Source organism: Salvia hispanica, chromosome 6 (assembly GCF_023119035.1).
Source record: "Salvia hispanica cultivar TCC Black 2014 chromosome 6, UniMelb_Shisp_WGS_1.0, whole genome shotgun sequence".
Taxonomy (NCBI): domain Eukaryota; kingdom Viridiplantae; phylum Streptophyta; class Magnoliopsida; order Lamiales; family Lamiaceae; genus Salvia; species Salvia hispanica.
Window position 1 is genome coordinate 2393270 of NC_062970.1, and position 9185 is coordinate 2402454.

Here is a 9185-nt window from a genome sequence, read left to right on the forward strand (position 1 = left end):
AAAAGGGAGAGGTTTTAGTCTTTAATGAAAATCTGAAATACTTATAAAAAGTATATGTAAGCTATGGGGGCAAAAGTATATCTTAAAGAGAATTTGAGAATGAAGATTTATTGCATTTATGTTCATTATCATTATCATCCGGCGTCGCTTAAAAATCATAAAGACTATTTATGTAAAATGAAACATTTTAATCATTTATTATTACTAGTATTATAAAATATTCATGGTTTCGTCATTGATCGCAAGAACATAATCTACCTGTACAACATCCCGAAAATCAATTTTTTTCAAATTAAAGGTTACGTTTTTGTCGAAGTGTCAATATGGAAATTTTGACATATTCTTCAAACATCGGCCTTTTCAATAGAAGAAGGTACTCGAGATCAGAGAGCTCTCCACTAGAAACACACGCGATTAATCCGGGATTGCAAGTTTCGGTGTAGATTGAAACCAAAAGTTATGTCATAAAATACACAAAAAAAATCATTAAAAATGTGAGATTAGCTACACAAAATCAAAACAAATGAATCTCATATCATATGTGTGGATCATACCTAATATTCAACCCCTCTATCCATTCACTCCCTTGAATAAACTTCTCCACCGAAAACCCCTCCGCCTCATCATCCTCTATCGCGGGCCGATACCCGGGCCACGTCACCCTCCCACCAAGGCCCGAGCCCGGCCCGTCATTCCGATACTCCCCGTAAAATATCGAGTCGGGCGCGTCGCTCCCGGGCTCCCACGCGCTCCACCCCTCGGGATCGATGACCCCACCGATCTCGCTCACCATCACCACCGCGGTCGAGTAATTTTCCCACGGCCTCCCGAAGTAGGTCCGGGCCGTGACGTTCCCCCGCGGCCCGATGCTGCAGCGGTGGATCGCGAAGCCCGTGCTCTGGTTCGGGTCGGACTTGCTCTGCGCCGTGATGGTGTTGTACTGCCCCCTCATCGGCTGGCGTGCCTCGACGCGGCAGTTTTGAAAGACCGCGGCGGCGTTGCCGAAAATGAAGTCGATGGTGCCCGTGACGTTGCAGTCGCGGTAGAATTGGCGGTTGGAGTGCGCGTAGAGGGTGTCTTGGTAGGCGTCGAACCGGCACCGGTAGAAGATGGAGCGGTCGGACGAGGAACGGACGGCCGCGGCTTGGAACTTTTCCGGGCCCGCGGTGTTCTTGAAGCCCATGTCCATCGCCACGAAGCCGCGGCCTTCTGCGACTGCAAGGAGTATAGTTTTAAAAAAAAACCCATGAAATTTGGTCAAAATTCTCGCAATTTAAAAATTAGTATGAAATATAACAAAGTATACAATTATAACACTGCGAAAAATCATAATCATATATCAAATTAATATGGTATGAAAGATTTTGAACACGATGTTTAGAATGGAGATACACATACAAAATTCCAATTTTGGCTGAAATGCAAATTCCTTTAATCAAAGCTCATTGGATATTAGCAAAAAAATGTTAAATCTTGATTTTTCAACTTGATTTTTAAAATTGCATAAGACAAAATATTATTTAATTTCATAATTTTTCTAATAATGTGCCCTATTAGAGAAAATAACAAAAAGGTTAATTTGGTGGGAGCTTAAAAGATACCAAAGCCCTATGAAAATGACCGAATTAAGTAAAAACGTAACCAAAGTTCAAAAAACTATTTTCACTTATTTATATGACCTAAAACACACCAAAACCCCTAAATGATTTAAAACAAAAATTAGAAAAAATAAAAAAATAGTAAATTGATGTTTTAACCCCTCAAACTACTAAGCCGACTTCTCATGACATCTGCGAATTTCAAGTCATTTCGAGATACTAGACTTTTTCCCGAAAAAAAAAAAAAAACTAAACTCGTAGAAAACCCGAAACTTACTAAACGTGGCACTATCGAAAGGCCCGAGTCCGTCGTCGACGTAGTTCAAGCTGCCGGAAACCACCGTCTTCTCCGATCCATCTCCGTACATCACCAAATTCCAACAATCCTTACCCACCACCACATTTTCCACATACTCCCCTGTTTTAACATAGATGAAGAATCTCCGCTTGCTTCTCTTCGGCACGGCCCTCACCGCTTCCCCGATCGTCTCGTAATCGCCGCTGCCGTCTCTCGCCACCGTCGCATTCGGCCTCAATTCCACCTCCTCCGTCGCAGCCAATTCCCCCATTCTTCTTTGGCTGGAAATATTAGCCCGGCCTCGAATGAGGCCGGGGATCTTCGACACGATCGCCAAGCTGTTGCTGGTGAAGATGGCGGCGTTCGCCATCGCCGCTCTGATCTCCGTCTGCGCAGAGACGGAGATGTTCGCGGACGGATCGGTTAGGGATTCGAGGCATGTTTGTTGGTCCGTCACCGCGGTGCTGAGCCAAGTTCTTGCGTCCTCGGCCCAGTGGGTGGTGGCGGAACTCAGAGAGGCCGCGGACATGCTGACGTGGTCCGCGGCGTCTTCGATGAGGCGGCGGCATGTGTTCGAGGTCAAGGCGTTTTCGGGGAAGGTGGAAGATTTTAGGGATGTTAGCTCTATTAGAGCTACCTGTAATAAGGACGACGAACCACAGCTTAGTTGGTATCACGAGTGGGACTAGTAAGCACTAGCAATCACAAATGAAGAGATCAAAAGACTTAAAAGCCATTTTATAGAATTTTATGTAAATTATCGCGAAAAAAAGCCCATATTAATAATCTAAATAAAATATAGTAGTACCACTCAAAAATATAATTTAATTAAAATTTAGAAAAAATTGCACTTTATTAACCTTTTTTATTTGCTCGCCCATTACTAGTAAGGAAGTACCGAGGGGCTTAAGCTCCTATAGTTTTTTTTTTTTTTTTACTCACTTTAAGATTTGTGCAAATTATAAACTAGTGTTTTAGTCCTCTTACCAAACTAATATTTAGAAATTTATGAAAGTAATAGAGTCTACTAACATTTTTTTTTCTATGTTTGTCTGATTGGTAGGCCACCTCCAGCTAATAAATTGGAGATTCGAGTCACTACAGGTAAATAAGGAATCATTATTGACTCTTCTTTAAAAAAGAAAACTAACAAAAGCGACCTGTAACGAGAGGGTGAAGATCTGTTTGGCGGTTTTGGTGGATTGGTTGAGAGAGGAGATGCTAGAGTAGCATGATTCTTGATACAATGTTACGTTGCATATCGACTCGAGGATGGACTGCTGACCCTTTGTGGAAGACGACTTGGTGCGGGTAGAGAGGATGACGGCTCCGGCCACGAGCGCCAGCAGGATAGCGGAGGATACAACGATGATGATGAGGCGCCTCCGCGTCTTTCTCCGGTGGCGCTCCTCCTCCTTTGATTCATTGCTATTCAAAGAATAGGATTTTTCCATCACTAATGCATGCAATGACCTAAATGTAAAATTCTTATATTCAATTTTGTTTGGGGTTTATTATTGATTATTTGTTTTTAGTAGCTGCAGGCGATGTATGTTTTATGCCAAATGCCAATTTATCAAGTGCTTTTGGTGACATATATATTTGTCACTATTATGATTGAGACCATATTATAAATATACTAACTTTATTTCTTGTGAGCCCACTTTGTAGGTTGTTGACACTAATGAATAGTATAATGTAAAGAAAATCGATAGCTCCGAGGTGAAACCAGAGAAGTAGAAAATTAAATAAAAGAATAAATTTGATTATCAACATATAAAACATATACGAAATGACAAGAACATGTAACAATGATTGAGTAACTAATCAGTTCTTGATAAATTTTCCCTTATACATGTTCTTGATAACTAATCACATTTCTCTCTAAAATGAAAAAATAATGGAAGCTCTAGAGCACTAATAATGTTGAAGTACTTTTGTTTTTTTTTTGTAGAAATATCATTAATTGTACATTCAAATGAAGCAAAATTTCTTCTCACAATTGATCATTTTCAAACCATAACAATAAACACATCTATCTATATTCAGCTTCACTTTTTGTTGAAGACACGGTTGATTAATTATCATTACATTTTGTACAGGCGAGTTGTTCGGTGCGGGCAGATTGTCGAAATAGGTTGGCGGAAACGTGCTTTGGATAAGCCAAATTTCATGAAATGTTCGAATAATCAGTGTCGTTCCCAGCATCTTTCGCATCACCCTCACAGAATTCACAACCACTACCTGGATTTGAATGGCAGAACAATGATCGGTCGATTCTATGCTCCAGCCAGTTCAACCTCCTTTCTATCCTCAAAACTGCGGTATGCATGATCCTAATTTCGACTTCAGCAACCTTCGCACAACAGCGAACCAAAAGGTAATAATCAGCATGGACAGCGTAGATAAACACACCCTGCCTTTTCCTAGAGTAATGGACATAGTCTCGACACCTTATACTCTTCCTTGGCGGTCTATAACAGAAGTGGTTCTCTTCCATATCCAGCTTTAGTAGCTTCAACGCCTTCTCCTTGGCGGACCCTATTGGAATCCGACTGCTATATGCTGAATCTTGTTCGCGGTGACAACAGTTGAGCCGGTCTGTGCTGCATTTTGAGCAGTCATCTTCGCTGTCACTATCCCCACTTTTTCTTGATGTGCTGCACCTACTTTGGCTTCCCCTGTTTCTAGCTTCATCTTCCTTCTTTTCGAGGTCGTCACTAGATTTCTCGTTTTCATCTGGTGTTTGAGCACCCTGAAATTGGATGATGTCAAATAGCAGAAAAAGGCACAAAAAAAAGAAACAGAAACGTGAAAAGTAAAATGATCCACTGGACCTCGAAAATTACTAACTATACAAAACAAAAATAGGCATAACAATGTGTTGACGAATAACAAAGATGACAAAAGTTCAAAAAACTGCAGGAATTAAGTTAAAACCCAGGCATGGATCCACGGTACAAGCACCGAGCGACAGCTACCACTGTAGCTCAAATAGTACCCCCTCCGTTCCACCATAAGCAATTCATATTCCTTTTTGGGACATATCACCTAAACTGACTAATTTCTCTTTTAGCAAAATACTATAACACAATTAATCTCTATTACCTTATTTTCTTAAATCGTGTACCCAATAGAAACGTCTCGCTTATGGCGGAATGGAGGGAGTAATAATAATTTCTAACTCCAGCCATATGCATTATTGTCATTTTTTTACCTGGAAACTTAGAATCTATAAAAAATACTGCCAGAATATGAACTTCCACAACCAAGTTCCACATCTCCTTAAGTCAGAAGTCAGACAACAGTCACGATATGAAAGTAGACTTAGTTATATTCATTGTTTCAAAGAATACATGAGATATTAGTGTATATACAATAGTATAAGCATACTCATTTGCTACCTTTCTCTCCTGAATGGGGAAACATGTTGAGGAAGTACCTTGTTTTTCTGATAAATCGCCCAGAGCTCGTCTATTAGCTTTTCGTCTTCAGCATCCTCAAATGACGGGCGTGAGAAAACCACATCCTTGCAATATTGGAGGTATGTAGCCAAGTCACGAGAATATTCTGTCAAGAAGAGACAAAAAAGACCAGCTTAGCTAAAGTAATATGGTATATCCTATAGAAAAAGAAAATGAATATTAAAACACTACACAGTGGTTCAAGATAAGATTGCCTATTCATAAACAATTACCGTATGTATTATTAGAAAGTTCATGATATTTTGCGTCGAGAATCTGCAAAAGCTCCATAGCACTCAAATCACGATCCTTAGTACCAGAAGGCTTCACATCGTGGGAAGATGAGACATCATCAGCAGTCTCAGTCTCATTCAAATGGCTCCAAGACTCACTATCTCCATTTTTAACCCGAGATGATGAGGAGCTGGGATTAGACAAACTAGATTCCCACACTCCATACCCATTTATGTCAAAGTGTTTCCTTATAGCAATAATCAGTATTGACATGACATATGCACGAGTAGGAATCCGAGCCTCATTAGCTGATAAGTACAACTCAGAAGGCATAGACCATTCATATATGTGGCAGGCTGAAGGAAGTAATTTCTCAGTTGGAAGTGATAACTTCCTAAGATAGCGTGAAACAATTGAATAGAAATTCACAGGAGGCAATTTCAATCCAATTTCCCGGGCAATACCAGCTGCCATTGCTTCCAATTTCTGTGATGACACTACTACCACAGGTCTGAACATACGCCTGGCAGTGATTGGACATGTCTGGGTGCAAGATCCAAGCTGCTTCTCAATCGCAATGTATGCAGAAATATATGGAAGCTTACCCTCATGAGCCCACTTCAATATGTCAGTAGGCAAAATTGGCTCCCTAGCCAAATGGCAAACCAGTAGGGAGATAGCTAAAGAACAAGGTATTGGCAATGCAACTTTCAGAGATTTATACCATATATATGCTAAGCGTTTCCCAAAAATATTAACAGGTTCTTCCCACGGGCTTTTAAGACTGGGCTGAAATTCATCCTCTTCCCCTGGTTTATGAGATGGGAGAATGAAAAGCATAATATAAATAAGTTATTACGATAGAGAAACACAGGGGCCGTATATAGACATATAACTGTCAATTGGCCTTGTCATTATGTTAATGTTATAGAGGAAAAAACAATGCCAAATAGAAGAAAAACAAAAAGAACAAGATATATTACACACACACATGCATATCGATATAAAACTGCCAATTAGCCTTGTCCATCTTCAAAGTGGCCATAATCTACTGTTTGTTTCTTCTAGAGTTTTGATCAACCAGAATAACCTTCAGATTCCATATTAATCAACACATGACACATCGAAAAAATCCAACCTATTCATTTTCTCTTTTTCGCTATCATAAATTCCATCCTACAACTAACATAATGGTACACAAAGATGTTGAATAAATGCATTCAACAAATTTCCCTTTGAACCGTATAATCTAACCAGCAAATATACGCATCAAAGTGTATATCCAATCCACATGCATGACAAATAAGGCAAAAGAAAAGGTTTTCAGCAAGAAAATCTAATTCAATAACAATAAAATACATAACAATATCATTTATATGTATTCCATGAGGGATAGACTGAAAGCCGCACCTTGCACCTGGGTCTCGGAATCATGAACAGCACGGTGTGCCCATCCATCAGCCAGAACTTTAGTCGAAGCCAAATAACGAAACCATAGAGGACCCACAAGCCCAACAATCAAAGGGCTAACACCAAATTTCTCAACCAGAGCCTGGGATTGCAATTGCATCATCAACTGAAGCCCCTTCAAATATCTAGACCTAATATCAGTGTAATAATCATCCAAGGTATAATCTTTCAGCGAAGTGGCAAAGTCCCTTGGCTCATTAGGCTCAATTATATCTTCTCCAGTGTTGTCCACAAGGTGAGAGCGGTCCAGATGCTGAGACATGGCGGATTTGACCTGAGAGACGGGTTCAGTAGCAGCAGCAGGTGGCCTGGAAGGGCGGGCGCGGGCGAAACGGGAAGAGTAAAAACCGTCCTCATCGATCCCAGCGTCGCGGATGTCTTCGGCTTGTGAGTTGCACCAAACGCAGTAGAAGAAGCCGTCGCGTTTTTTGGTGAAACCGTCGTCGCTTGGGCAAACATCGCATATCCCTGCGACTCTTTTTCCCATTCTACAATGTGGAAAACGTATGAACTGATTTGGGACTTTAATCAAACATGTGGTGTGCTTGAAATATAACCGCCAAAGCTAATATCCAAGAACAAGGTAACATAGGCAGCGGCGAACTTACCGGAGAATGAGAGGGCCGGCGCGGTAGGGGCGGGTGGCTGCGAAGGATGGGAGCGGGTCGCGGTGGCGGCTGCTGTCGTCGATTGGCGGCCCCAATTCGTGATTTTGCAAAAAAAATGGAGAAGAAGTCCTAATTCTCAAAACCTAAATGACTAAATTCTAATTAGAATAAGTTTAATACTAGTAAAAAATAAAATACTCCTAATAACTTATTTTAAAACAGTACAAATTTCCAAAAATATAATTTCTAAACGGTTTCAGAAATTGCAATTGGATCTCTTGTAATTACGTACTCCCTCTGTCCCATAAAAATATAGACAATGGTTATGGGATGGGAATTAAAACAAAATCGGTAAAGTAAGAGATAGGGGGAGAATGATGGTGAAAGTAGTGTTAATGGATAATGAGACCGAATTTTTTAAAAAATGGGATGCACATATTTTTGTGAAATTGACAAAAATGGAAAGTGCACATATTTGTATGGGGACGTAGGAAGTATTTTGCGATAGAAGCAAGATATTAGCTGATTTATGGAGATGTTTGATGGTTGAAGAAGTTGACGAAGAAATTTTTCTGAGATGCAGATAGAAACGAAAAAGAGAGAAGAAGGGCAAAAAGTAAGTGAAAAGAAATATGTTGACTTTTACTAAAAGAAAAAATGATTCATTACCATGGAACGTACTAAAATGATAAAATGACTCTACTACTATGGAAAGAAGAGTATAAACAGATTATAAAATCTTATTATGCAATTAGATAATAAAAATTTTTTAAAAAAATAAGTACTAACATAAAATTACTCAAATACATCTATAGACATGTTGAAACCATTTTTTAAGTAATATACTCCGCCTCATGATTTATTTTGAAATTGCTCCTTCTAAGGGTTATTTTTTCAATTAATTGGACCAATCTATGGGCTTATTATTTTGAACAACAAATCAGCTATATGAGCCCAAAACTCTTAAATTAATGTTACTCCATAGTAGGAGTATAATTTACATTCCACATAATAAATTTAAATTATGTAATGTCTAGTCATGAAATACACCACGATGAATACTAATAATAAAAATTTTTACCTTATCCTAAAATCTATTGTTTATTTTATGTTGACCTTTTGAGAAATTCTGAATAAGATATGTATTAGTATAAAAATCCCAATTTTGTAAATAAAATCATAAAAAATATATCATGCGTACATATCTTAACGTAATCCAATTATATGATGGAGTATTTATTATTTAATAAACGTGTCTCAGTGTCTGTATATAATTACTCAAAAATGTGATAGGAAGTAATGTGTGAATGCTTACATCCATTAATCCATATATGTTTTTTATTGGTCTAACGTCAATAGATAGTTGCATATGCCAATTTGATAAAGTTTTACACAATCATCTTCCCCATCAGATTCATGTATTGGTGAGGGTGAAGAACAAGACTGTGCAGAGAGTTGTGATGCTTTTCGTGCTGTTCGTATCGTTCTGGGCCGTGAAGAAGGTGATTTTCTT

General features: G+C 39.1%; 2 protein-coding genes across 3 annotated transcripts; both read right to left on the bottom strand.

Moving 5' to 3' along the window:
• Positions 1-444: 444 nt before the first annotated feature.
• Positions 445-3350, bottom strand: LOC125193558 (pectinesterase 3-like). Its single transcript, XM_048091382.1, has 3 exons — positions 3057-3350; positions 1876-2533; positions 445-1215 (listed from the first exon to the last, which is right to left on the bottom strand). The coding sequence occupies exons 1-3, from the start codon at positions 3348-3350 to the stop codon at positions 536-538; spliced, it is 1632 nt and encodes a 543-aa protein (XP_047947339.1). The 3' UTR covers positions 445-535.
• A 344-nt stretch (positions 3351-3694) lies between these two features.
• On the bottom strand, positions 3695-7799 carry LOC125197004 (TATA box-binding protein-associated factor RNA polymerase I subunit B). 2 transcript variants are annotated; one of them, XM_048095695.1, is made up of 6 exons: positions 7673-7799; positions 7005-7552; positions 5594-6403; positions 5339-5466; positions 4350-4651; positions 4050-4252 (listed from the first exon to the last, which is right to left on the bottom strand). In XM_048095695.1, the coding sequence occupies exons 2-6, from the start codon at positions 7549-7551 to the stop codon at positions 4210-4212; spliced, it is 1830 nt and encodes a 609-aa protein (XP_047951652.1). In that variant the 5' UTR covers position 7552; positions 7673-7799; the 3' UTR covers positions 4050-4209. The 2 variants fall into 2 exon arrangements, with proteins under 2 accessions (XP_047951651.1, XP_047951652.1); XM_048095694.1 differs by having other exon boundaries at positions 3695-4651.
• Between the last annotated feature and the right edge of the window lie 1386 nt (positions 7800-9185).